The 27912-nt window shown below is 37.3% G+C and overlaps 5 protein-coding genes across 12 annotated transcripts in view; 3 read left to right on the top strand and 2 right to left on the bottom strand.

Moving 5' to 3' along the window:
- The window catches only part of Gish (casein kinase I gish), a 52428-nt gene extending 41128 nt beyond the window's left edge, over nt 1–11300 (bottom strand). For 4 of the 7 annotated variants that reach the window (XM_076381480.1, XM_076381475.1, XM_076381476.1 and 1 more), the window contains exon 1: nt 10922–11215. In XM_076381480.1, coding sequence (XP_076237595.1) covers nt 10922–11147 — 226 coding nt within the window. In that variant the 5' untranslated portion in view covers nt 11148–11215. Of the gene's footprint in view, nt 1–10921 lie in introns of all 7 variants that reach the window. The other 3 variants (XM_076381474.1, XM_076381478.1, XM_076381479.1) reach the window with 2 other exon arrangements.
- Nucleotides 11301–13154: 1854 nt separating this feature from the next.
- Rha (rha) lies at nt 13155–16943 on the top strand. The gene is made up of 10 exons (XM_076380711.1): nt 13155–13308; nt 13570–13717; nt 13785–14037; nt 14119–14769; nt 14845–15161; nt 15244–15487; nt 15560–15680; nt 15762–15865; nt 15940–16221; nt 16285–16943. The coding sequence occupies exons 1-10, from the start codon at nt 13257–13259 to the stop codon at nt 16927–16929; spliced, it is 2817 nt and encodes a 938-aa protein (XP_076236826.1). The 5' UTR covers nt 13155–13256; the 3' UTR covers nt 16930–16943.
- A 271-nt stretch (nt 16944–17214) lies between these two features.
- Nucleotides 17215–21858, bottom strand: Mat89ba (nucleolar protein 6 Mat89Ba). 2 transcript variants are annotated; one of them, XM_076380709.1, is made up of 11 exons: nt 21607–21858; nt 21050–21496; nt 20220–20979; nt 19875–20148; nt 19506–19800; nt 19213–19437; nt 18710–19144; nt 18475–18638; nt 18144–18397; nt 17667–18076; nt 17215–17590 (listed from the first exon to the last, which is right to left on the bottom strand). In XM_076380709.1, exons 1-11 carry the CDS (start codon nt 21628–21630, stop codon nt 17345–17347), a joined length of 3534 nt encoding a protein of 1177 aa, XP_076236824.1. In that variant the 5' UTR covers nt 21631–21858; the 3' UTR covers nt 17215–17344. The 2 variants fall into 2 exon arrangements, with proteins under 2 accessions (XP_076236824.1, XP_076236825.1); XM_076380710.1 differs by lacking the exons at nt 21050–21496; nt 21607–21858 and having other exon boundaries at nt 20220–20761; nt 20907–20977.
- Nucleotides 21859–21917: 59 nt separating this feature from the next.
- On the top strand, nt 21918–24231 carry Snr1 (SWI/SNF related, matrix associated, actin dependent regulator of chromatin, subfamily b, member 1). Its single transcript, XM_076380712.1, has 6 exons — nt 21918–22088; nt 22222–22684; nt 22767–22894; nt 22959–23271; nt 23362–23538; nt 23613–24231. Exons 2-6 carry the CDS (start codon nt 22233–22235, stop codon nt 23650–23652), a joined length of 1110 nt encoding a protein of 369 aa, XP_076236827.1. The 5' UTR covers nt 21918–22088; nt 22222–22232; the 3' UTR covers nt 23653–24231.
- A 376-nt stretch (nt 24232–24607) lies between these two features.
- Nucleotides 24608–27565, top strand: Sea (mitochondrial citrate transporter scheggia). Its single transcript, XM_076380118.1, has 4 exons — nt 24608–24977; nt 25567–26001; nt 26459–26679; nt 26769–27565. Exons 1-4 carry the CDS (start codon nt 24824–24826, stop codon nt 26949–26951), a joined length of 993 nt encoding a protein of 330 aa, XP_076236233.1. The 5' UTR covers nt 24608–24823; the 3' UTR covers nt 26952–27565.
- The last annotated feature ends 347 nt before the right edge of the window (nt 27566–27912 follow it).

Genomic DNA, 27912 nt, shown 5'->3' with positions numbered 1-27912 from the left:
CCAGAGTAAGGGTGAACTCCCCAGTCCAAACGAGCGCCTAAGTAAAGGAACGAAGGTCCTCGCGAGTGCACGAGCGAGTGAATAAGTGAATGAAAGGATTAAGCGAGTGAGTGAATGAGCAAGTGTGCGAGAGAAAGAAGAAGAGAGGGAAGAAGGCAGAAGCGAGGCAGACAGCGACGAGGCGGCGTTAAAAGGACGTTACACGGTGCGTGGCTAGTCTAGCCGGATCCGGGGCCGAGTTCATTTCACTTTGCAGTCATCAGGTTCTCCTGAGTCACTCGAGCCAGCGAGTCGGGCCCAGACAGGTTGCTACCTGCCCTCGGACGTTGCTCACGCAAAGTGAGCACAGTGTGCGTGTGGCTGTTCGACTGTGAGCGTGCTTCTCGTGCACCGCTGTGAATTCGCTGTGAATTCGCTGGGAAGCCACGGGGATCGGGCACGACCGGTCGTTCGACCGACTGGAGACTGGAAAATTGCAACGAACACGGGGCCAGCCGAACGCTCGCTCTTACCACAGGGGAAATTAAGAGTCAGCTGGCCAGCCGGTGCGAATCAGCTGACCAAGAACTTGGGACATTAGCGTGTTCGACAGCGAATTCACCTGGATTTCGCAACTTTCTTTGGCCTCTGTTTACTTGTTCGGATAATGAGCTTAGAGTTTTCCACCTCTACCTCTACCTCTATCCCTCTCTAACGATGTAGGAATTGTATAGAGTGTTCCATTAGTGGTGGACTGGGCTTAACTTGCTGGGACTTGAACTGATATAGTATTTTAAACAGTGATACAGAGACTGTTTATCGGTGAATTTAGAAAGTTACAAGAAATTTAAGAATTCATTTTTTCTCATCATTCTGATACTAGTAAACCATCGTTCTTAAAATACATACTATATTCTCTTCTGTAATTTCATAAAGAATAAGCAATCTCGCATATGAAAATTGCGTTATCTCATTTCCCATAAAACAGTCCCTTCATTACGCAAATGAAATTCTTTGTGCTGCTACAGAGTTGCTAATGCAGCGAAATAACAACTCTAAAACAGTCTGTGCTATGACGAAGGTCAAAGTAAAACAACCTAAGGGAAGTGGAATAAGATAGTAAAGGACGCTGGATTTCCGGGGAGACAAATTGAATTGAAAGAGAGAACGCTAATGATACGGTAACAGAAAGCTTTGCAAATGTGTTTCTAAAGCTTCTTCAGCATCATTTGTTCCTTAATTTTTATGAGACTGGGGATAGTAGAGAGGCAGGAGGAAGAATCAAAGGAAGATGAATTTCGAGCACGTACTCGAAGCGGGCCGATCAATTTTTCCAGGACGTGACCGTGGGAACGCAGTCACAGGCACGATCGACCCCCCTCAGGTACGACCGGAAGGTCGGTTTTACAGTACGGCCACTCTGTGGCCTACGGTTTGGAATTTCGTACTTCCTGTCCCCAAACAAGCGCCAAGGTTCCGCCCAAATAAAGAACAGCTAAGCAGCGCTAGGAACCTATTCGAAACGTCCTATCGTAAACTCTCGTTGAACCGGTTTCACTTGAACGATTAAAACGAGGAAAGTGAGAGAAATACGTGTTATCTAAGAGCTTGGAAGAGAGAGTATGTTGCAGATATTTTTAGCGATCGCTGATTCGAAGAGGGTAATTAAATCAGGAATAATGAAAACTAATCAACTCTCGAAACTTTCTTTCTACCATTACAGTGTACTAATAAATCCTCTGCGCTACTATTACTAGCTCATTATTAATCTAAACCTATGTAATTAGACAAATTAGCGATGATATTTTTTAAACAACCTTATCTGAACTGAAAACTAAAAAAGTAAGCTAAATTAAAAACCAACTGGAAACTTGCAACTACCACTCGAACTTTGTCTATAAAAGAATGTAGATATCGGAACCTTCTCAGATTCCCAGAGTGGATTAACAAAGAAATATAAAACTCCGTCGATTCAAGGGGGGGTAATAAAATCGATAATCGCGGGAAGAACGCACGCGAAGGAACTGCACTCAGGCGATATATCCTCGACGAAGGCTCCGAAACAGTCGGGCCACACTGCATCGCTTTAACAGCTTTACATGCCGCAGTGACGTCAGAATCAGCTGATCGAATTTTCCACAACGCGGGGAAAAGAGGCAGCGGGCTGAAGCTTTACAGCCAGCTTATCTCTGATGCGTCGCGACGTGCGACGACGCGTGCACTCGCGTACGTAACGTCGACGAGCCCAAGAGAATCGTCGACGTTGAAAACTGGAATGGAGGATCTCTCGAGCGACAGCCCGAATCGAGAAAATGCCAATGCTCGATTAGCGAAACGGTCTTTCCCACTTCGTCTGTGTAAATTTTCTGGAACAGTAACGGGAAAGTGGCGAAAAGGTATTATGACAGGACGTTTGTTCGACGAGTATTAGATTTGCTCAAAAGCTCGAGGGCCTTGTGAAACAATAGGTGACCACTGTGAAGACCTAACGGTAGGCACAGGCACCAGTTCATGGCGGTTGGTTTTCCCCTCTACCTCGCTGGTAAAGGTTACAGGCCTCTCCATATCTGTGACTCAAAGTCATAAAAGTAGGTACAATAAAAACCTTAGAGACATACAATTAAAAGTAAACGAGTTTAGATCTGTTCATATAACTCAGGGTGCGGAATCTGAAGAATATCTCCTGGCTGAAGCACTATCTAGTGTCCCATCCTATCTTATCCCAACTTCCCATAGGTAAAACTGAGAACAAGGTTGCCATACAAATTCCCTCTTTAGGTATAGTGGAAATTGGGAGGAGAAGAGATAAGGGGTGTCCTATTATATTGTGTCGTTAAGGTTTCGATCTAGTCCCTAGACCTATATACATACAAATAGGACACTTGTTATTTTTCCCCGCTACACCCAAGGAGGGAATTTGTGCGGCAACTCCGACTGACGAGCATATTTATAGAGAGACACAGTAACGCAGAGGCTCGACTGATCGACAGAACAGTTCCACAGTATCCAAGAGTCTCTACAGGAATCTCTGTCCTCGAGGCTAGATGCCGCCACGACTATCGCGCCCTAAAATCGCTCTAGCGTCGTCGATCGATCGCCCATGAAGATCTCTTCTCTCTGTGTGGCGTGCATCGCTCTCGAATCAATAAACGCGTCCTCGAAACGCTCCACGCGAACAGTCGAGCAAGGGAACTGTTCGCCGATGGAGACTAGACCAGGACGTATCGCGGAAGACGCCTAGAGTCGCGTAAACGACCCAGGAAAACCACAAAAGCCAGTTTCTCAGCGGCCACGGTTGAAACATGCTCTCCTGGCCTCGGTTTGGAAAGCAATTTACCGCCTCTCGCCGCTAGACGCTCAAGATACAGCGCTATGACCGCGTCTCGACTCCATCCACTTAGGCAAATGCGTTTACGGATAGAACGGTGACAGAGTGAAATGGAAAATGCGAGGTTTATGTCTCTGCGTGGATTCAAGGCAGAGATTTTTTCAGGTTTATGACGGATCAGTCAAAAAATGTGCTCACATCTCTTTTGTTCAGCCCTGCTGTAAAGAGAGACAAGAGACACGTGCGCAAAAAACAGAGTGAATATCTATAATGTGTTTGATGACCTAGTGTGGTTTAAAAAAAAGATGAAAGTGATTTATTTACTGTAGATAATTCTAACATGTAGGGTATGTGGCAATGAGCTTATAACGAAGGGATAATGTACTAATACTTGTTTAGGAAATATCTGATATCAACATTTCGGAGACCTCTTCTCCTAGAGCCTTTCGAGTTTTCACAATAGAAACATTACTCTTCGATGAATCAGAGGAGAATGTGGCATCACTTTGCTGATATCCCCACATGAATCTATTTCATGTTGTAGTCTGGCTATGAAGAATTGATAGACGGAAGATTGTTATCGCTGCAGTCGTGCAAACTCGATCGTGTTAACTTGTGATACGATAAGTAGAGATTAATCGATAGATAGAATAAAGATCAACATGGGTCAGATAAAAGAGGTACTTAACTTAAGAAATAATTTCTAATTTAAAATTAGTATAAAGGTTTCTTTATAACCACATTTACCTTATTCCAAGGCTAATTTCAATACTATAAGTTCTTACGTCAACAAGGGAATATCTGTACGAAAGACAATACAAAAACTAGTGAACCAGTGTATCTGAACAAAGGCGTGAAGAAGTCCCAATTCCAGGTAGACGATTACCCCAATTAAGTAGGACGCTCCGACAGAAAAGCTGCGTGCTACTTTGTGCTCGACCTACTAGCCAAGAGCTAAGTACTCCAATAAATGACGATAGCAATGCATCCAAAACATTGTACTGGGAATTAACCAACTGTCCTCTTATTCAGTAAAATGAACGATTCTATGCGATGAAAAGGAAGTTCCAACGTTGAGCCAGACTATTCTCCGCTAGAATTACCTTTCCATCGATACATTCGCAAAGAACATAATAGAAGAATATTGTGACGAAGGCTCGACGATCAATCTACACGACTGGCTGGTCTCTTTGAAGGCAAAGAAATTTTCTTGTAACTTTTTTCACCGTTTTAACTGAATTTCCTCCTTTGCGGGAACGCGACAAAGCTCTCCACCACTGTACACGAAAGTTCGATTACTCCGATACCCACCGTCAAAAAGAACAAAACGAATTGATTCCGAGATAGCAAGTAAATTTGCTCCCACTTTCTGCAACCGTTTTAGATTTCTGCAATCAGAGTCGCAAAAACCTCTGCACAACTTCGGCACGCGCAATTTCATCGCGCCAATAAGCCCCTCACCGCGATAAACCAAACGACCAACTAATCTCCAAAGAATGGACGTCTCGTTCAATGCGTCGAAACGCTGGACAAACCGCAAGCGTCGCGCCCGAAGCGCAAATCTGCAATTAGTATTAATGAAAGCGCAGACAAAGCGACGCTGCGGGTATTGCATTAATATAATGAACGGCACCGTTTGTTGTTCAGACGACACAATACCGAATCTCGCGAAGAAGCTTATGCCAACGCAATTCAATAGCGTGTCCGCTCTCTGAACGAAGATCGAACTGGAATGAAGCGCAAACTGCTCAATTAGCGCGCTAATCCACACCTCCGGTGGTTTATGGGCTACGTGGATTCGCATTGGACCGAGAGACAGAAGGAGACGCGGAACAGATAGAATCGTGGGCGGAAAAGGGACACTTCACACTCGAGCGAGCTGGTCGAACGAACGTCGAGGAACGGCAGAGTATTAATACACCTTCAGCTACACTCGTGGAATCGCTCGGACGTGAAACGAGCATTGGTCACCGAATCGATCAGCTGGCAATTTCATGATACGGAATCGCCATTAAAAAACGACGACCGAACCGAGAACTCTTAATCTCTCCCGATATCGTCCCAAGCCCCGATTGTCTTCCCCGAGATCCTATCACAGCTCGCTAATGGATCACGTGAGGAACGATAAATTATGCAAGACCTGTATACCGAGCTATTTATAGAGGCTCACCGATAAATCGTGATAAAGGGAGCTTTTCAATCTCGTTTTCCAATTCGGCAGGGATCCAGTTCGCGCCACGATTTCCAGACCACCCTTTGCACAGAGGCGCTTGGCCCGTGCACGAATCGATACGGAGCTAGAACGGCAGAAAGGGAGCAAATTGGAGGCAGAGTTGCGAGAAACGTCGATGTCAATGCATCCGCGGTGCATCTACGAAGCGACAGTCGCGATTCGTACAGCGCTTTAATATTAAGAGTGACTCACTCGCTCGCGTTTAGCGTCGGCAGTTCTAAGCTTGCCAGCTCCACGCCAATGACAACTTATCAATTGATAATGTCGCTGAATCGTTCCTGGCTACTACTGCCATTATTCGACCTCGTAAATTAACAAACCTCCTGGTAATTATATAGGAGTACGTGTGCCACGAGCACGCCGCGATTATTAACGGGCCAGATTTTTTTCTCCGCGGATGAATATCGACGCCCAGCGTTAATTTACAAGCTCCCGGATACCAGCGAGGGCTTTGTTCGACGCCTCGATGACCATTCATAAATCAGCTAGAGTATTCTGGGAAAACCGAGCGCGGACTATAGCCGTGGAAGCGTGCGAAATTCTGAAGAGGGGCGAGGATTTCGCAATCTGTTCTTTTGCCAGATAGCAGCCTTTGAGCAAGGGAAGTGTAAAATTGTTAAATAATAGAAGTCGCACGGAAATATGGAAAAGCCTGCTTTTCATTTTATAAGGTCAGCAGTGGAAGTACGTGGGTACTAAAGCAGCCCAAATGAGTGCTTCATTTGTGAAAAGTACTCAAATTTACAATGCTCCACTTCTGACATTACCTGGATATTCTGTGTTCTCTTTTAACGTGTAGATTTACCGTTATCTTCAATTTTAACTAGTAGATTCTAGAGAAATTCCTGTAACTAAATCTTTTTGCAGACAGGAAGTTCCTAAAGAACCTTTCTTTTTCAAGTTTACGACTTATGACAATCTTTTACAGAGGAATAATACCTAAACTTTTATACACCTACTCTGAACATTGAATTTCCAAGGCACGAAGCGTCTATAACAAACATCTGAATACACTCGGTTGCAACTGAAATATTAAACTACCTGTAGCTCAAGCCAAGCAGAAAAAAGAAAAGTTATTCTATGTGAACATGTTATGCCCTCATATGTTGCACCCGCATGCAATAAAAATCTAAATACTATCATAAATCGTAGATATCAGGAGAGCTCGTCGAAGGGTATCAAAAGCAAGGTTTCTCCAAGAAGTAAGAAAATATCAGGAGTAAGGGAATAATAATAAACTAGGCTGGCACAGTCCCCAGCGGCCATTTCACTCCATCCCGACTATAGCAGCGACCATTTATCCAAAAGAAGCCTGGCCAGGGGCAAAGAGCTCGCGATGCATGAACTGCAAACGAGAGAGGTTCTCGTTCAGCAGCTAGTGAGCGTTCGAAGGGCAGAATGAGGCACGGTCTCAATTTGTCGGAGGGATTTTAAGGAATCGTCGAGGCAGAAGAACTAAATGGGGATTCACACGCGGCTGATCTTTCGGAGATGAATCACACGAGAAGGCTGACATTTTTTCGCCTAACGCACCGTCCTCGCTTAAAACTCGTCGATATTCGAGAATCGATGTGCGCTCAGCGACGCCAGACGAGTGCTAATAGGAAATGCATCTCGAGCGTTTCGAGCTGAGAAGAAAACAATATATGTCTCTTCGGAGTGCATAATTCGTTTGTCGTGTTTACACTAAACATTCTCGCCCAATCTATATACCTATAATATCATCTCCATCGTCGGCGCAACATTCGAACGATTTAACACGATTACACGCTCCCGCGGATTTGCATTTAGCGATGCAGAATCTATTGTCTTTCATCAACGCTAGCCCTGGATATTCGCCCGATTGGATTTTAAGGGTTCGAGATGAAAGTTTCCGAGAAGCGATCGCTACAAATCTGGATCAATTGCATAAGTCGTAAACAGAATCAATGATGGTGATTTTCAAGACTTTGAGAAACGAAGCAAAAGAACTACAGAATAACGGAGGAAGGCATTCGAATGGATATCTCGTAAAAATATTGGAGACCAAGTAACAGAGTCTCACTTCCGAACTACCTATCAGGGGACGATGCAGCGATAAGGACAGCGTGTAAGATCAATTGCGGGCAATAATTGAACTGATAACACGTAAACAGTGCACTGATACAAGGACGATCGGAGAGGTAGCTCGGAACATGTCTCATCGAGGACGCTTTTGCAATATTATAGACGAGGTATAAGAAAAGGCTTATCTTATGGACTTTCGACCGTCTCAATATGCTAGAAATTGAAACCACTTTTAACGCCTTTGAGTAAATGTTTTAAGCAAACATGGGTCAAAGATATACTTAACATGGGTACTGCGTTCTATCGGCCAAGTCTTTCAAATTTTATGACGCGTTTCTACAGTGTGCTGATAAAGTTTCGGGTGACACGGAAATGGTAATGGGACTCTAGGACTGTGCTAAACTTTACTCGCTAGTAAAATACTCTGCCTGTATTCTGTTTCCGTCGTGAACATCAAATCCAGCTGATGTGCGTGTGTCTCTGTATAGAACGTAAGGGGATAATGAAAGTTAAAGGGCGTACATGTGTATAGCATTTAGAACTTTAGAAAACCATAGAGAACTAGCTATGTCTCTTTCAAATAGTCGCTCTAAGTCGTCAGATTATGGAAACTGTATGCAACAAACAGAAACCCATAAAAAGACAGAAATTTCTTAAATTTCAATATTCAAATAATCCCAGTCACCAAAAGTTCTTTTTCAGACAATATTTACTCCCGCATCTCGATGTTTTCCACAGCGCAGCGCGTCGCGAGTCAACAACACTAATCACTCGTTTACCAGTGTAAACGTAACAAGATAGCAAAGTGAAAAGTTTCTATAAGTTGCTCCCAAGTAGCGAACACTGCAACGCGGTGTTTATCACCGACGCGTTTATGCATAAAAACATCGATACTTGGTAAAAGTTAAGCAACGCTCATCAAGGAGACGCGAGTAGAAGCTTTGTCGCGTGCGAAGAGTGGATAAGCTAGAATCAAAATACATGGAAATGTCGTGGATGGTTCGCGATCCCGAGCCTCGAGTCGAGCCATGTTTACGGAAAACACGAGGGCTCGCGTAATAAAAACCGCTCGACTCGACGCTAATAATCGCGCGGCAAATATAAACACTCCTATATTCGTCTCGCCTCTTAGCATAGATAAATGATACGACTTTATCGCGCCTGGTTACGTCACGATTTAGAGGCAAACTTCGACGATAAGCGGCGCGTTCGAAACAGATTAATGCTATGCGGAGCTTGCGCGAGGTTCGGGTTGCCCGATTTCGTGGAAAATTTTGACCACGAGTACCGCGGATTATCACACGATGTATCCGCGAGGGAATCCGAGTGAAATTTCTGCATCGTGCGTTCGTACCTCCAAAATTGAAACTTGGACGACGCCAATGGGAAAGGGTTGAACAGCGTTCAAGGCAGGGTGTTCGAAACTCAAAAGCGGAGATGTATCGTTGGAAGCTGAGCCAAGAAGGAGTAAATAATGCAATTCTAAGGCGGATCGTTGGAAATAATCCACGCGAAACTTTACGAGGGGCAGCCTCGCAAGCGAACCTTGGTCGATTCTACGGGCGTTCGTTACCTAGCGAAAATTGGCGAGGCACAAGGGACGAATAAAAGTGGACTCTGTGCAAGTAGACCGATGCGGCGTTCGAGGGCTTGGGGGAAACGAAAACAAGCTAACAAACAGGATCCATTTTTGATACAATTGATACATCTGGGGGAAAATGCATCATAACTGGTGATCGAAAACCAGTGGTATAAAAATTCAATTACGAAGAATTCTAAAAATGTATGATTTGAAGTCAACATTTGAACAAAAAACTACGTTTACTATTTGTAAGCTGCAAAATAAATGACACCTTTGTAACAGCCCCAATCAGTTAGGACTGGCGTAATTATTCAAAAGCAAATATTTTCCACTCCTCTGGGAACTCCTCTATCAGGTAATAGAACTAATATCAATATTAGCAAACATTAATTCACCACTGTGAATTAAAAATTGTTTTACGTAATTTTATGTCTACTATGGTCAGTGGATTCGTTAATTACCAGCTTTAATGAAAGGAGAACTCTACCGGTCAATAAGGTAGGCGTGCTCACTGAAGTAAATATCCGCCACAGATGTATATTTAAAAAGCTACAATTTAACAGAACTCTGTATGACACCTGCAAACGGATTAAGCAACTGCACTAACAATTACCATAAAAATAAACTGCATTAGCGAACTGGAAAAACAGAACCTTGGTGAGTGATAACGCGAGACCTCGTGCATCAAGGATAACGATAAAAAAAAACAAGTAAAACTCGGTCAGGAAATTCTCTAATCCATGAACAAAAAAATGGTGAGAAAAAATTTTGAAATTGAAACATTTGGATCATTTCTAGTTTCTATAAAACAGAACCAATGTTCCTAACCCTACGAAAGCTGTCGCGATTCAATAAAAAACGTACATATCTTCTCTCGAAAGTAACTTTCTAAGGGTACGTAATCCACCTGAGAGTACAACTACCACAAGTTGCCCTCAAGAGTAAAATTCACCAGTGTCCACAGCACCTATGTTTACTTGAGAAATTTTCTCGAGAGTACGCTCAATACTGTATGTCATCAATCAAAAACTACTTTGCGCTCTATCACAACCGTATCTACAATTTGACTAACCATAGGTCTGAAAGAGCCGCATAGAATCAATCATATGTAAATTACTATTCGGTAATGATCTTGCAGTAGAGCGCAAGCTATTCCTAGATAAACTGCAAATTAGTAAACTAGACCCTCGAGAATAACTCGCAGTAACCGGACTCTCAGGTGAACGCATATTCTATGCCTCGAGACTTTTCGGGGCACGTTATTGCAATTTTCATTATCTGCATATACTAGCCCCTGTCCCCTTAATAATAATATCAGTTTTGCATAAGCAAACCCAGTGCACATTGGACGCAAATCGATCGCGGCGAGATTTTCGCCTAGCGGCGACGCTCCCGTTCCGTGCACACGATAGGTTAGGACGAGGATCTATTCTCCGGTAGCTGGCAAACCGCGCGCACGTTCTATCCCGTGTGCTCGTTCGCGTGGCTCCATTTTGTTTGATGTGCCATTAAACAACCCACTTTCGCGCGGTGCTGTTGCCGTCGACGACGACGGGGGCGCGGTGACGCGACGCGCCGCGACGTGCACGAGAAGGTAAACGGCAAACCATTCGTTCCTGTGTCCCGTTTCTCCCTTCCCACCTCCCCGAAGTTCGATAAGGTAAATATACGCGACCAGTGGTCGGCGCAGCGAAACAGAGGGGAAAAGAGAGAAAGAGAGATAGAGAGAGAGAGAAAAAGACGATCGACTTACCGAGTCGCAGCTCCCCGAAGTTGCCAGAGCCGATCTTCTTGCCCACACGGAAGTTGGGCCCGACCATCGGGGTCGACGTCAACGTGACAACGCTATGCTTGGAGGACTGCACGTTGGACCTCGCCGGGTTTCCGCTGCCGCGGGAAATCCTCTTGGCGGCATCCGGATCGCGCTCGGAGCTACGCGGCAGCTCGTCGCGGGCATCTCTACCGTCCCTTTTCTGCATTTTCGCCCGAGTGCCCTCTGTCCTTGGCTTGGACACCGTACCCCGTCGTCACGGCCCGTTCCGGCTCCCTTTTTCTTCACGATGGCAGAAAAAACGCTCGATTGAGAACGGTCCAACTCCTGCGTGTCCCCCCCCTCCCCCCGGTTCGGTCACACGTCGAACAACACAACCGGTCGAATTTCAATGCTCGCGAGCGTGTACGCTGTCGTGTTGGGGATCGATCCCCATTCTTGACATATTTTCCCTCTCGACGCCGTCTTCCCTCGGACGATCGCCGATGGAAATAATGCTCCAGCGGCTTCCTGGGAGGATACACGCACCGCACGCACACTCACGCACCGATAGAGGAGAGAGAGAGAGGGAGAGAGGGAGAGAGAGAGACGGAGACACCGTACCGCGGCGAGTCGCAGGTGTCACGGTTCGTCGGTCGATGCCTTCAGGGGATCAATCCCCATGCTATCCTAACCTCGAAAAGCAGATTTCGGATGGAACTGTTTACACTCGGGCAGACGCGGCCGATGGTCGAACTCTGTGGGAACACCCGCGGGAAACACACACGCACAGAGATGTATCTCTTCCCCTTTTCTCTTCCTCCTCTTCTTCGTCGTCCTCTTCCTGTCCCTTCCTCCTCTTCTATCTGTTTCTATGCAGCTAGTGGTTATCACAGACGGGAGCGAGCGTTCGTCGTGGCGAGTGCCCTGGACGATTCCATACCAATTTCGACCTGGCTCTGTTCTCACCCGGCCGGCCGGGGGGAATGGTCAACGATAAATAATATCGCGTCTGAGTCAATACGGCGCGCATCGCCGTGACCTGTTCTCTCGCACGGGATCACACTCGTAGACCAGCTCCATTGGAAAACGGCCCCGCCGCGTGCGATCGCGATAGACCGCGACAGGCCTGCCTCACCACCGCCGATGGGACTCGATTCTGCGGCTCGAAAGACTCAGGGAGCGCCGCCGAAGCGGCACTGAAACTCTCTTCCCCCCCGGTGACACGCACGCACACAGGCACATGCACAAACCGAGCTTCTTGTGTTCCTCTGTCGCCTGGCCGAGGAAAAATCCCGCAGCCGTGTCACCTATCGCGGTACGCCCGATCGGCTCTGTGAAGTATGCCCACACACGAGAGCCCCGAGACGAGGCGACTGGCGGTACCCCGTTACCGAGTCGATGGACCGATTTTAGGGACGAGCGGACCGCGGCCACGATCCAGAACTCCGACGTCCAACGATCCCACGCACGCTATCCGAAAGACCCGTCGAGAACGCGGACAAACGATCGTCGACAAGCTTACGCTCCTGTCTCTCGCGCTCGACTCGACATGGGTGAGATTTGTTACGAGGCTGACAGTGCTGCCAACTTGATGCGGGGTTGGCCGCGTTTCCAATGAGCTTGCACGATGGTGACGCCCTCGATGAGGTCGCCACTGACGCGCGTAGATGCTAGGACTTTCAGGCTATGAGCAGTCCTTTTTTAGAGAAGTTCAAGTATTTTTCACTTGTTCTTGTGTCGTTAATTGCGTATAATTACCTTATGGAGAACTGTTTTTTTTATTCGGGTATGGTTCAGTTTGTTCAGTAATTTTTTATAATGTGATGGGTGATGAATGCCCGCGTTTCCATGGAAACCGACACAGTAGGCTCACTTGAACAGAAAATTGTTAATAGGATTATAGTAATAATAGATTTCTGCAGAGGTCTCTCTGGACAGTTTTAATTTGCAAATATTGCACTAGGTGGCTTCCATGAAATTTACTAGAAATTCTGGAATCCTTCTCTCTTTTTTTGGACATTGTTATTGAATTCACGTGTGAATCTTTTTGGAATCCCGAATTCGAAGTTTTAATACTTCTGTAACTTGTAACATGCGAATTAATTTAAAAATATAATAGAATTGAGTAGACATTACATTATTACAATAAGGTTTTAAATATTCGCCATTAGTTATGTAGTTGGCAATTTATCTCAGTAGGGGGAGTCTATATCCTGTTAACACTAATGCGCGATTATATCCTGGAAACCGATTTGAATTTTACCGATTTCTATAATATTTATTAAATATATTCGGACTTTATTTTTACTACTTTTATGTGTAATATCGTAATATAATGGAAGAATTAGCAAGTTCTGACGTTCGGGTTGTGTTGAACATAAAAGAAGGTAAATTTTGTATCTAATTATTTATAAACTTTTTCGTGAATATTTCTGAATGAAAAATATATTTTATTTAAATATGAATCGTCTCACAATATCCCTTGTTACTTATTACGTTCCCTAAAATCATTAGCAATAAATAATAAATCTATAAATATCTGAATTTATAAAACATATCTCTTAAACGTAATCGAAAATTTAGTATTTCTTACAAATTAAAAAAAAAATTATACCCCCAAAAATCTAAAGGCCTTGTACTAACTTTAGGAAAAGGCTTTGATCAAATTTTGTTACCCACCTCAGTGGTTGCAACCTTAAATGGACATTGTTTAGAAACTGATGCTGCAGAACCAAGTCCAAATCCTCAATATGATTGTGATTTAGTTTGGGAAGTAGATAAAAGTAGACTACGCAAGTATGTATCTCAAAGAAATTATACTTACAAAAAAATAGTTTTTTTCATGAATATTGTAATTTTATAGAATGAGATCTGGTCAAGTACCATTGAAATTAGAATGTTTTGCTATTAAGGCTACTGATAGTAAAGAGAAACTAGGATACCTTCTGCTTAGTCTAAGAACTGCTCAAGTTATTCCTAGAAATGGTGATGCAGAGATAAAAGCTAATTGGCATAAATTATTAGGGCTCAGAAATGATCTTAAAATACATAAACCTGAGCTATTCGTTAGTTTATGTGTCCATGAACAAGAATCTACATTAAACTCTAAGTCAGAGGTAATTATTGTTATAATATTAGTCAATATGTTAGACTTATATAAATACTTGGACATGTTACATCATTGTATGAACTTATAGTTAAAAAATTCAGAAGAATGTGAACAAACAGATCAATTTAACAAACTGACTCCAACTTTACTTCGTGATGAACGTCTTATACAATTGGGCCCATTAAGCACTTGTCATGAATTATTCTTGTTGAGTATCACAGCTATATCTGCAACAAATGTAGACTTGTTATTACCTGTAAAGTATTATACAGATATGAAAAATAATTTACATTTCTGGTGCAAAATATTAGAAAATGATGTGTACTTTAATCAATCTAAAAAAGACTATGGAGAACTTTGGATACTTAATGAGAAAATTGTGATAAGGATTAGGAGTTCACTAAAAGTTTTAAAAGAATATGTACATCTAAAACCATTTTTGAATATATATTTAAAGTATAAAGATAATATAATAGGTACATCAGAAATTAATTTGCAACCATTAATTCCTACTGATAGTATTCAAGAATTTCTTAAAACTTTTGACAATAGTAGTAGCACTTTAGCTCAGAGATGTTATTTGCGTAAAAAAGATCTCACTGAGAATGATGAAACAGAATCTAAAAATTCATATCTTGATCTACAACTGAAATTACAATACATAGGAGGTAAAACTGATGTAACAATTGAAACTCCAAGCACAATGATTAATGAACAGAAAAATAACTTTAAACAAATAGTAAGTAATGTTTTTAAAAAGCAAGAAAAAATTGAAAATTGAACATTTTCATTTTTATTTAAATATAATTTGCAGAATTATAATGAAATTGACTATCATAGAAATCCTGCTGGTGATTTTCGGAAAAATATTAATGGAACACAAGTATTTAATTGGGCACAATATTCAAGTGAGTGTAATACTTTAAACAAACACTCTTTAAGTTGTGAAGTTATAAAAAATAAACCAATTAAAACTGCATGTTCACAATCGATTGACACACTGTGGTGTCAGTGTAGTAACAATGATTGCTGTAAAAGTGTAGAAGCATATCATTGTTATTGCTTGAATATTCTATTAGTAGCAATTAAATCAACATCCACAAGATTAGCAGCGCCAAATATTGAAATTAGGTATGTACTAATTTGAAAGTAAATATTTTAATTGCTTTATATTATCAACAATTTGTTGACATATATTTCATTGTGAATTCAGATTTCATCATCCAAAAACTGAAATTGTATCAACATTTCATCCAAAAATACCGCTTGCATTAGGAGAAAAAATAAAATTGCAGGATATAGGATGTAAATTACATTTTATATCACCAATAGATGAAATTAAACACTTATTATTGTCCTACCCACCAAAAATTAGTATATATAAAATAGAAGGGAGTACCAAAACTTGTATATCTCAAAGTACTGTAGATTTAAAACAACTATTTTATCAAAATAAGGTAATCTAATAAAAAAAATAAAATAATACTTTACTATGGAATACCTATTAAAATATAATGAACTCTTCTCAGTTTGAATGTCAGTGTGATATACCATTATATGATATGGAACAAAATACTGTTGGTAATTTAGATATCATGTTGAACTTAGAGGATCATGGTCCATATTATAAAGTGAAAAGGAAAACACCTAGTAAGTTTTTTCAGATATCTTGATATTTGTTAAAACAAATATTATAGTTGCTAAATCCTACTACACATGTTTTCAAATTAGGTGAAAATTTAGGCCCACCAATTTTAGATGATAGCCTAGCATACAAAATAGTTGATGAGTTAGAAACATGGAAAGAAAGACAAAAAGAAATATTTAAAGTTGAGGTAAAATTATATATTAGCGTGAAACAGTATAATATATAGCATACATAACATATGTAATTTTCTTTATAACTTAGTTGAAAAAAAAGGAGGACCGTCATTTAAATTTATTAAGTCAGGAATGGCAAAAGCATAGAGAAAATTTGGAAGCAAAACTTGCATGTAGCGTTGAACAATGTAAAATGTTAGCAAATAGCTTAAACAATGCTACAGAAGATTTAAGAACAAGAAGATTGAAAAGTCTTGAAAAAGAAACAAGATTGATTAAAGCTAATGAGGATTTACAATGGAGATATGAGACTAGAATAAAAGAACTCAAAGAGTCATTTCAAACAATGCAAGAAGATCTAATGTCTAAGGTCTGTAATAACATTCATTTCGTACAGTGTACTTGAACTTACATATTTTTTAATATCTTATAGATTAATGCTCTTGAAAAAAGAAAACTATCTCTGGAAACACAGGTAGAACAATTGAGCACTGAAAATGAAAAACTACAGTCACTTGTAACAAAACAGGCAGAGGAATTAGAAACCTATCAGAAAGGATCTCTAACTCAGGATCAAACTGCAAACTTGTTACAAGAATTGAAAACACTTGAAGAAAAGTTACAAAATGCGCTGGACAGTAAATCATTCTTTAAAGAAGAATGGGCAAAGGCGGTTCGCGAAATACATCGTATGAAAAAGGAGCACCAACAAGCTATACAAGTTCAAATAAAAAATAGTAAAGAAGAATTAGAAAACTTAGATTTGGAAGAAATACTGTGTGTGGATTCCACTGCTTTGACAAATGATCAAATTTTGTTAAATGAAATTCAAAAAGAGATTGACGTAATTAAACCTGAATCATACTTTAAGTACAGAGATACTTATGATCAACTATTGTCATCTAAATTTTCACAAGGCAATTCTAAAAATATGCTAAAAAAATCGGAAGAACATGATGAACGATTACAAGCACTACTCGAAGAACGTGATTCCCTTTTGAAAACTGGCAGTTATACAATTGATGATCCAATTATCATGAAATTGAATATGGAAATAAGATCTTTAATGATGAAATAGTTAACAAATTTGTATTTGAACATGAGGTATTCTGTAAATTACATATAGCTGTAAAAGTAAACTTAATTTACAAATTATTCTTTTGTCATAAATTATTTTTCTATAAATTATACACAAGAATATTATAATATGATATTATAGAATATTTTATAATTGTGCTTTTCTACATGTATGTGTACATTAAAATAAATACATTGTACCTGTTTTAATTGTAGCTTATTTACTCAATAAGTATCTGAAATGCTGAAAAATGAATTTAAAAAAACAGATAATATAAAACGAATATTTATTTTACCATACTTGTATCAACCTGTATAACAACATACATTTTCTGTACAATACAAACATTGACTTTTGTATATTTACACAAATTTTTTTTATAAGTAATTTCAAAACATTATACTTGTTAATATCGTCAAGTTAGAGAAAGCCTTTTTGATTGAATATCGATTTCTTCTATGAGATCTTTACCGAGTACATAAAAGTCTTGAATCATGGCCGAAATATTTAAAATGAATTTACCGTTATCACTACGCTTCCGACAATTAACATTTGTTACTTTAAAATCTGTAGCTTCTAAAGCAGAGGGCTTCAGTAATACTCCTATTACTGTACCACCATAGGTATTGTAAAAAAACAGAGCAAATTCATCATAACCATTCTAAAAATAAAAATATTAATAATCAATTAAAATTGGTATGTCAATCCACAATATATCTAATAATATCTAAACTTACTCTTAGTTCCTTTAAAAAATATTGTACTGGATCAAAATCCACAACTGGTATTTTTTGTTTCGAATGTGCCTTATAAGGATGCCAAGATGATTCTGGATAATTTTTACTAAGATCAATCGCTTGTAGTCGTCTCGGGACCATAAGTGGTTTTAAACGTATTAGACAATCGTATTCTGTGAGCGGCGGCCTGAACAAAGGCTTGAAATCCAATGCAGTTTTTCTGAATAATTCTTCTTCAAATAGTTTTAAAGATTGCCTTGCTAATGCAGTTATGCGGTTTAAAATTAAATTGGTTGGTGCTTTTCTAGTCCACAATGACTTTTGCTGATCATAAGGAGTAGATATAAATAATGGTGGCAAAGAATTACGAGATGATGCAAAAAGAGCTTCCACGGCAACAATTTCCTCTCCTATAATTATGTATAACATATTAGAATGATAAATATAGTAACATCTTGTAATATTGCGAATACTTACTAGACATCTCATTGTTAAAATTGACGATAACGGGATCTGTACTCCAGTGTCCCCTTGCAAAAATTTCTAATATCCTTACAAATGCAACTTGAGGCGTTTGAGTCGGTCTATATGGCGCTGGTGTTAGAAACATTGACGCTACAAGTAATTCTACTGCTACATCTGGTACATGAGAATCATCCAGTAATTGGGCAGAAAGCCAACGTTTAACTAAGCAACAAGTTGATCCAAAGGATGGTTGTTGAGCGTGTAATCTACCATGTACCAATTAAATTAATTAGTAATCTGAAATGAAATAATATATTGATATCTTCGTGTAAAATATCTTTACCCGTGCAAAGCACTGGTTAGTTTTGGTAACTCGAATAGTTTCTTCTCCAATTCAATCGATTCTTCGTTATCTTTGTATTGTGTAACTCCATCCTCAGTTACCTGTTGCTTTAGACAACCAATTTCTTTTTGATGTGCCACTCTTAATCGAAAGACGAATCCCTCCTGAAAACGCATTATCTTATATTCAATTTTTTTATATTCAATCTTATTCTTAAATAAATTAAGGTAGTAACCTTATATACGTCAATATGAGAGACATTTGCATTTGCTTTTAACGTGTATTGATTCCTAAGGCATTCTGCAATTTGTATATGAAATGCAGCCTTTGTTTTTCTAAGAGCTTCTAATTCATCTGGCCACTTTCCACTCATTGATAATTGCAAAGTCACTTCAAGTGGATGGACATATTTCGGAGCTACAGTAACGTTTTCTGACAAAATCAAGCAATTCTCGCTTTCTTTAATAAGCTCGTTATCCGGTCGATAAGTAGTTGCAAGTGGTGGAAAAACATCTGTATATCGAAAAACTGCACTAGATCCTTGAACTCCGTGTATCGATAATGGGATATCCGTAAGAGACATTAAATCTTTTTCGAGATCATTAAATACGTTTAACACTTTTAATGCAGCTTCTTCACCAGTGCCATACATGAAATGCGTTATTTTGATCTAAATGTTATGAACAAATATGTTTATTTATTTATACGAAAGATTAATATGAAAATTATTATAATTACCTTTGGTAATGTTAGGACTTCTTCTAATTGTTCAGCAATATATACATAGTCACCTCGATTGAAACGAAGTTTTTTTATTAGTAAAAAATTTACGATCATTTTACATATCAGTCTTCTCTTTGCTATTGTTTTTCCTTTTGTCCAAACTACAGCCTCCCGAATAGATCTGTCTCGAAATCGACGTAATTCTGATAGTTTTCCCCAGAAGTTCCTAAATTCAGCTGCCTAAAAAATGAGAATTAGTTTTAGAAAAGAAGAGACTATTTAATATCATTATTAAATAATTTACTTACTTCTGGTAAATTTGCTTCAGGTCCTTTCTCAACAATATTAAAACAAAACTCAGGATTTAATTCCAGTCCAATGAAAAGTTCCCTAATATTATCAGGACTATCTTCTTCGCATTTCCACTCCATAATTTTGTTTGGTGAAACACAAATTCGATGTACTCTATTTGTTAGTCCTTTTTTTAACATATCCTGAATGATTTTTATCGCTTGATTATTATAATCAGGACCATAATCTAATTTATAATTATTACTTGACGTAGTATTCACTAAATTTTTCAAAGTCCGAGTATCCTTAAAACTGTATGTTTAATTAACTTCATAATCTAAAAAATTTATTCAAAACACTAGTATAAGGTATGTAAGAGTGGTTACCATATAAGATGATCAAATGCTCTATAAAATGGAACTTTTCTCATAAATAATGCCTGGAAACTGTCAGCATGTGCACTGTCTAAATGACTCAAAGAAAGTTCTGCTTCTCTTGATATCCAAGAGAATGTAGCTTTAGTCACATATGCTGCAATATTGTGATAACCACTTTTATCCAGAAATACACAATCATAATACTTTTTATAACTTGAAACTCTGTTTTGACTCTCTTCATCTTGACTCATTGTTATGCCAGTTTCACCCCAATTAACTTTCACTAACAAAACAAAAAACCTTAATTAACAATAAAAATATTTTTCAGTGTGTAGAGCTTAAAAAATACTTTACCTAAATGATTCCATACATTTCTAACTATTTGATAACTACTCATAAATGTATTTAATTTTTTAATTGATAGTAAATATAAAACAAACATTGTTATTATATGTCCATTGAAGGCTTCAAAGCCTGTTGTTAATTCACGTTGAGCCAACCATATTTTTAATAAAATAATTCCATCTCTCAGATTTGGATACTCTTTTATCATTCTCATATTTTCTACATTCATTCTTGACATTATTAGATCATACAGAATTATGGAATTATAATGTGGTGTTGGTGGCAAATCATTTGTAGCTTCATTTGTATCATTCTTGAAAAACCATCCTGGTCTAATGCTATTCTTCTCTGGTAGAAACCTATTTAGTTTATATGTTTCTTCTTGTGCTGATACATGTATTAATACATTAATTTTTGTGCCTAATTTCCCACTTGGCACAAGTTTTAGAATAGGCCTTAGATTATTACCAACAAAGCTTTTGTGCTCAACAATATCATTAGAGATGTTAGATGCTACGAATGCCAAATATATTGCTTTCTTTTTCATGTACCTATAATTTTGATAATCTTGTTTTTGAAACATTTTAGCAGGCATTTCAACCATTACATCAATATTAGCATTTGGTCCAACTGTGGCATCAAATGCATAAGATCCTACAAGAGCAATATTAGATGGTTTAAGAAATTTAAACACACCTTTCGTTTCTTCTGGTACATGTGGCATTGGAATATTCACAGTTAATTTTTTCCTTAATTTTTTATCTGAAAGCTAAGATCATAATTTAAAATATATTATTGTGTTTCAATGTTTTATGACTTGTTTTAATAAAATACTAAACCTGGTACTCTTCTGTTTCTTTTATAGAGTTTATGGTTTCCTCCAATTTTTTAAACCATGTATCAAACATACGTTTGTATTTGTCTTTAACTCTAGTTTCACTTAACATTTCTTCTATTTGCAGCCTAAATAAGTTAGAATGGAATAAATTTTCTGTTTCTCTAAGTTGATTCAATTCTTCAACAGTTGGTGGTTTATATAAATCCTTTTGTAACTTTTTCTTTTTTGGTACATTTTCAGTAAGATTATCAGTAACCTTTTTCCTTTTTTTATCAGTTATTGTGTCAAAATTATCTTCTCCATCATCACTTTTTACTTTCTCTTCTTCTTCTTCTTCATCATTCTCTTCATCTTCTTGGTCTTCAATCTCATCAATATCACTATTGAAGTCATGATCAGTTCCTTGTGTTAAATCCTCAGAAGAACTGAGAAAATCATTTATATTTGCCTATAATTATATGTATACACAATTGTTATACAATTTAAAGGTATTAGATGCATAAGAATTTAAGGTTGTATTAATTTTATAACTATTATTTCCTACAAAAATTAGTGTACCTTGTAAAGCTTTTTTACTTTCATTTTTACGTTTCAATTCTTCAATTAAAACTACGAAAATTCAATGATATCGCTGTAAAAATTGAACCAAAACATGTACTTTCAAAGATAAACATGCCACAATTTCACGTGTTCTTCAGACGCACGTTTGATCCACGTGAACTGCCGTGTTTAAGGTTAGCGCCCGTGCTGCCAGCTGCCAGCTGCTACACGAGTTATTGAGAATTTCCCCATGTACTACACATGTCTCGGGCAGATTCGGAAATCATCGGAAATTCAAGAGAGAAGATCTTTTCTTCATTAAGGTAAGCTTCGCCTATATAAATATCCAATAAAGGCTAGTTTTGACGAGATATTGTTTGAGAAAATAACAAAGTAGTAAATAGTAGATTGCACGCCGCAAAAAAATGTTCTGTGATGCGTTTACATCAATCTTAATAGATGTGTGACAGATGAAAAGTGATCAGTAACCGGCAAAACAGGTAGGTAAATCAAGCAACATGTAAACAATATTTCTTTGCGTACATAATAATGTATCATAAAATATGTATTGTTTGGTTACAAGTAGATTAACTGCACAAGTATTTACAGAAAATGAATCTTTCATTGTTCTAGGAACCACAAATATGGCTTTACGTACATACGGTGATAAACCTATAAGTTTTCAAGTAGAGGAAAATGGAGAGTATTATTGTATTGGATCCGAAGTGGGCAATTATTTGCGCCTATTTCGTGGATCCCTGTATAAACGTTACCCTGGAATGTTCAGAAGATCCATTACAAATGATGAACGTAAAAAGCTAGTAGAACTTGGGTTAAGTCAACATGTACTTGCATCTAGCGTGTCACTCTTAAGAGCTAGCGAAGTAGAGGATATCATTGAAGGCAATGATGATAAATATAAAGCTGTATCAGTACATTCTACAGAACCTCCAGCTCCTAGGGAAGGAAAATCTAAAAAATCGATGCCTTGGGTGCCTAGTTTACCAAATAGTTCACATTTAGATGCTGTACCTCAAGCTACACCAATTAATCGCAATAGAGTACACAACAAAAAAGTTAGAACATTTCCTCTGTGGTAAATATTACATTTAATATCATATTAATATTTGATAAGAATTATCTCTAACAAACTATTGCAAATATAAAATGTCTTTTAGTTTTGATGATACGGACCCATCAGCAAATTTGGAAAATGCAGCACAGCAGGAAATGTTGGTTCCAATTCGTTTAGATATGGAAATTGAAGGGCAGAAATTAAGGGATACTTTTACATGGAATAAAAATGGTATGTATATGACTACATTAATATATCAGACATGTTTAACAAATAATATTTTTTGTTTTTTTAGAAAGCCTTATAACACCAGAACAGTTTGCTGAGGTATTATGCGATGATTTAGATTTAAATCCACTAACTTTTGTACCAGCTATTGCACAAGCTATAAGACAACAAATTGAAGCCTTCCCACAAGAAACAATTTTAGAAGATCAGTGTGATCAAAGAGTTATAATTAAATTAAATATACATGTTGGCAATACATCCCTAGTTGATCAAGTAGAATGGGATATGTCTGAAAAAGAAAATAATCCAGAAAAATTTGCTATGAAACTTTGCGCTGAATTGGGTCTTGGTGGAGAATTTGTTACTGCTATTGCTTACAGGTAAATATAAATGTGCATTTTATGTGCAATTTATGCTTTACAAACGCATTCTATTTCAAGCGTTTATGTACTTAAAATAAATGTTTTCAGCGTTCGTGGACAATTATCATGGCACCAAAGAACATATGCATTTTCTGAAGCTCCATTACCTACAGTTGAAGTACCTTTTAGACCACCTTCAGAGGCTGACCAGTGGGCACCGTTTTTAGAGACGTTAACGGATGCAGAAATGGAAAAGAAGATACGCGATCAGGATCGAAATACACGGTAAAAATTATTATATAAGACAATTATTTACGCAAATTGAGCAGTTAAATTTAATGTCCGTTTTTTTATTTCAGACGTATGAGACGTTTAGCAAATACTACACCTGGATGGTAAAATGTGTAAATTATAATGATAACAGTCAATGACAGAACATGGCATCCTATGTGTAATTGGATAGGTGTTCTCAGGAGACATTCACTTTGTCCATTTTTAAGACTTTTTTAAGCTACGAATATAATAATGAAACTTTTATGTTAAAATTTAGACAAAAATAAAGTTTACTCTAATAAATATTTGTATACGTAAAAGAATTACAATGGCAAATCAATGTGGAAGTTTATCTGTGATCTTCCATTCAGAAATTTATCTTTTCGTAGCAACTTTCTGTTATCGTGGTCTTGCGCGCACGTGCGACTCACGCCACAGTCATTATTAATGTTACATAACACAAAAAATAGGAACTTTCCTTAAGTTAATAGTACTATAACTTTTTATAAAACATAATATTACAGAATATTCACGAAGATTTAAATATTTTGACAACCGAGTTGAATTAGAATATTCTAAACTATTTTTAAAAGTTTTATAAATAATTCTAAACTATATGACACGCTCGTGAATGAGCATAAATTTTAATTTTATATCAGATTTATTTTACTTCGATTATTTAAGTTTACTATTATCTAAGATGTAGTTCTTGTACATTAAATAAAGAAAAAGTTTCTCACAAATTACTTCCTTACAAATATTTGGATGCAAATCACAATAATTATTTCAAATTTTATTATACCAATAAAGATCATCTCTAACACATTTTGTGATGCAAATTAGAATGATGGTAATCAATGAGTAAGCATTATTAAAATTACTTTTTACTGAAAATAAACAAAAATTATATTAATACGCATGCAGAATCTTATTAAAAATGTGTAAATTAAATAATTTACTATAAAAGTTACATACACGAGTGACAGATCTACTATCATTAAACAAATAACGTTTCGTGATAAATGTTTGGAATCGATAGTACGGGATTTTTAATCATAGTGATATAAAAAAGTATCACAAACTTTGTTCGCTCCGCCCATCGTCGGCCCTTCGATTACTTGACCGATATTGAGCGTAATTTACGCCACAGAGAACGAATAAAGCGGGAGTAAAAGACATTCTTCGAGGAAGGGGAATATTGGTACGCGCATCGAAACGCACGGATATTAAACGACTCAGTCCAACTTTGACGTGTAACGGAACGGAGCCGCATAACAAACAGAAACAAATTCGGAAGATGGATCCCAGTTGGTTGATGTGCAAATCATCATTCCAGCCAGGCAAAACTACAGCATTCCATAATAACCCTTTTCCTCGTAGACCTTGGCTTACGGATACTGGAGCTGCCGCGGCTGCCGGTAGTAGCAGTGGTCTCAAAGGAGTCGTGGCTGGTATGCGTTTTCTTTTTGTTTCTTTCGCGACATGTTTGAATCATTCACCCTTTTTTAAGCATGCACACGCCCGGTGAGCTTTGCCACTTGCCGAAATAGTCCGATAGAATGTAAACATTAGCTAAGAACAACAGAATCGTTTAAACGAATACGAGTAGGAGAGAGACAGAGAAAGATAAACCTCGAGTCAGCGTATTCAACGCATGATAGTTCCAAAGGTTGTGAAATGTTTAACCTTGGTCGTACATGTTAAAAATATTTTTTATTTTAAACCACATTCTCTACCATTTATGAATAAAAAAAGTTTTCACGTAACTCGTTGAAAAACACGAACGTTATACATGTATTAACATATGACAGTTTCTGATATCTTTTTTAAATAAAGTACATATTTTTTACAGTATCCTCATCGTTTTGTAATATATTCATTCAAAGACTATTTTCTAATAATTATTATCATTGCCACATTTCATTTTTTATACATAATTGTATACTAAAATAAGTTCATTTGATATTCACCCAACACAAGCATAATGTTCATGCACATGTAACACAGTAATATTAATAAGTTGTTTTATTTATTTTTCAGGAGGTATTACTGGTGGTATAGAAATATGCATTACATATCCAACTGAATATGTAAAGACACAATTACAGCTTGATGGAAAGGCTGGTGCTGGTAAACAGTACGCAGGAATATGGGACTGTGTAACAAAAACTATAAAAACTCATGGATTTTTTGGCCTTTACAGAGGCCTTTCAGTATTAATCTATGGTTCAATACCAAAGTCAGCAGTACGATTTGGCTCTTTTGAAAAAATAAAACAAGTACTGGTAGATGAAAATGGCAATCTCACCACTCAAACCAGCTTTCTAGCAGGATTGTGTGCTGGTGCATCTGAAGCCATTTTTGTAGTCACTCCTATGGAGACTATTAAAGTAAAGTTTATTAATGATCAACGATCTGCTAACCCAAGATACAAAGGATTCTTCCATGGAGTAACAATGATTGTTAAAGAATATGGTAAGTGTATAATAATTTATAAAATTGTTACCTAATATAATTATTTTCTTAAGTATATATTGAAATTAAAATATAAAATCATAAAGAAAACTAAAAATTTAGTTGTTCTGTTCTAGTTTGAACACAAATATAGTTTACAAAATAAACTTGCCTTGAACTGTACGTATAATCAACCTAATTGTCTTTGCAAAGAGGTCAAGTAATATATTACACAGTTCTCAGTTTACATATGTAAGAACTGAGCAACACGAGTATGCTTCTTACTGTAATATTCAGTCATATCTAGTTACATGTACTCTTCTGCATTTTATTGTATTTAATGCTTATAAAGTCATGTAAAGTGTAGTCAACTAGAATAATATACAAATTTATAAATTCATTTCTTCAGTTTTTAAAAAAATATTGATAAATATATTGATTTACAATACAAATATAACAGACAATATTTTCTATGTAGGATTTAAAGGTGTATATCAAGGATTAACGCCTACAATCTTAAAACAAGGATCAAATCAAGCAATTAGATTTTGTACAATGGAAACAATGAAAGATTGGTATAGAGGGGGAGACAAAACTGTACCTATACCAAAATTACTTATTGGTACATTTGGAGCATGTGCTGGTGCACTGTCAGTTTTTGGAAACACTCCCATTGATGTTGTAAAAACTAGAATGCAGGTATGAATTTTAATTTTACTTATTATTAAATAGTTTTTCCTCCATAAAAGTATACTAAATTTAAATTTAAACTTAAATCACGTTTTTAGGGTTTGGAGGCTTCAAAATACAAAAATAGTGTAGACTGTATGCTTCAAATATGGAAAAATGAAGGACCTGCAGCATTCTACAAGGGAACTGTGCCAAGACTAAGTAGAGTATGTTTAGATGTTGCCATTACATTTATGATCTATGATTCTTTCATGGATCTTTTTAATCGAATTTGGCCTTGAAAGTTGTTAAGTTTTTACAATTATATGATTCGAACTATTAGTGCAAATGCAGCTTTCGTAAAAATATATACATTTTATATTTGTACAATATATTTGTAGCATAGTTTTGTAGAAATATTTTTACTGCAAATGTGATACACCAATATAATATACTATAGCGAACATTTTAATCAACGAAGATCGAAACAAACAGGATTGTACCAAATATTTCCACTGTTGGTATAAGTTAGTTACAGTTCTGAAAGCTACACTTGCATTACGTATCAATTCCGTTATATATTATATATTTTTTTTACAAAAGATCTTATTTAACGTATAATTCATGTGCAAAAAAGAAATTGTAATGTGAATTTCATTCACATTTGTTCCAATTTTGTTGAGAAATGTTCTTTGTTATTGTTCTCATGTCAGTTCATTAATATAATTTAAAATATTATTAAGTATTTAACATTCCTAAGCATTCAAATTACCAAATGAATGCGTATATTGTGAAAATAATTTGTACATGATATGCATAAGTTATCTAACTATGTGTATCATCTGTTTCGAAAAATGATGGTGTACAGTTTAGTACAAAATAAAAGAGATGTTTATTGCCTGAGCGAAGGAAAATAGATTGATTTTTTTATAAATTTTTTTTCAGTGATCATTATATGCATGTCAATAGAATTCAAGTAAAAATGTGATAGCAAAACTAGGTATATAAAATTATAATTATCATTTGTTAGAATTATCTTCTGCAAATACAATATCATTAACCATCATCATGTAGACACATTTTTTTAAAAATCTAATCTTCGCTCAGAACATGTAATTGGTCCCATAATTAATCAAATATCAAAATATAATTGTAATGGGCTGTGACATTCAAGTAAACAAATTTGCAAAAGTTCCTTCAACATAAAAACCTCAATCTTATATAACAGATAAAAATTATCTATTTTATTGCTTTAATTATAAA

Source organism: Calliopsis andreniformis, chromosome 6 (genome assembly GCF_051401765.1).
Source record: "Calliopsis andreniformis isolate RMS-2024a chromosome 6, iyCalAndr_principal, whole genome shotgun sequence".
In the NCBI taxonomy this organism is placed as follows: Eukaryota; Metazoa; Arthropoda; class Insecta; order Hymenoptera; family Andrenidae; genus Calliopsis; species Calliopsis andreniformis.
This window is presented reverse-complemented; position numbering and strand designations above follow the sequence as displayed.

Coding starts and splice junctions, on each gene's coding strand:
- Rha (XM_076380711.1), top strand. CDS start 13,257: ATGGAAGAATTAGCAAGTTCTGACGTTCGGGTTGTGTTGAACATAAAA. Junction 13,718..13,784: donor GATAAAAGTAGACTACGCAA/GTATGTATCTCA, acceptor GTAATTTTATAG/AATGAGATCTGGTCAAGTAC. Junction 15,162..15,243: donor GCGCCAAATATTGAAATTAG/GTATGTACTAAT, acceptor TTGTGAATTCAG/ATTTCATCATCCAAAAACTG.
- Mat89ba (XM_076380709.1), bottom strand. CDS start 21,630: ATGAAAGTAAAAAAGCTTTACAAG. Junction 21,497..21,606: donor AAGTAAAAAAGCTTTACAAG/GTACACTAATTT, acceptor ATATAATTATAG/GCAAATATAAATGATTTTCT. Junction 17,591..17,666: donor ATTTTTTAAAGGAACTAAGA/GTAAGTTTAGAT, acceptor TTTTATTTTTAG/AATGGTTATGATGAATTTGC.
- Snr1 (XM_076380712.1), top strand. CDS start 22,233: ATGGCTTTACGTACATACGGTGATAAACCTATAAGTTTTCAAGTAGAG. Junction 22,895..22,958: donor TTTTACATGGAATAAAAATG/GTATGTATATGA, acceptor TTGTTTTTTTAG/AAAGCCTTATAACACCAGAA. Junction 23,272..23,361: donor GTTACTGCTATTGCTTACAG/GTAAATATAAAT, acceptor AAATGTTTTCAG/CGTTCGTGGACAATTATCAT.
- Sea (XM_076380118.1), top strand. CDS start 24,824: ATGGATCCCAGTTGGTTGATGTGCAAATCATCATTCCAGCCAGGCAAA. Junction 24,978..25,566: donor TCTCAAAGGAGTCGTGGCTG/GTATGCGTTTTC, acceptor TTTATTTTTCAG/GAGGTATTACTGGTGGTATA. Junction 26,002..26,458: donor AATGATTGTTAAAGAATATG/GTAAGTGTATAA, acceptor TTTTCTATGTAG/GATTTAAAGGTGTATATCAA.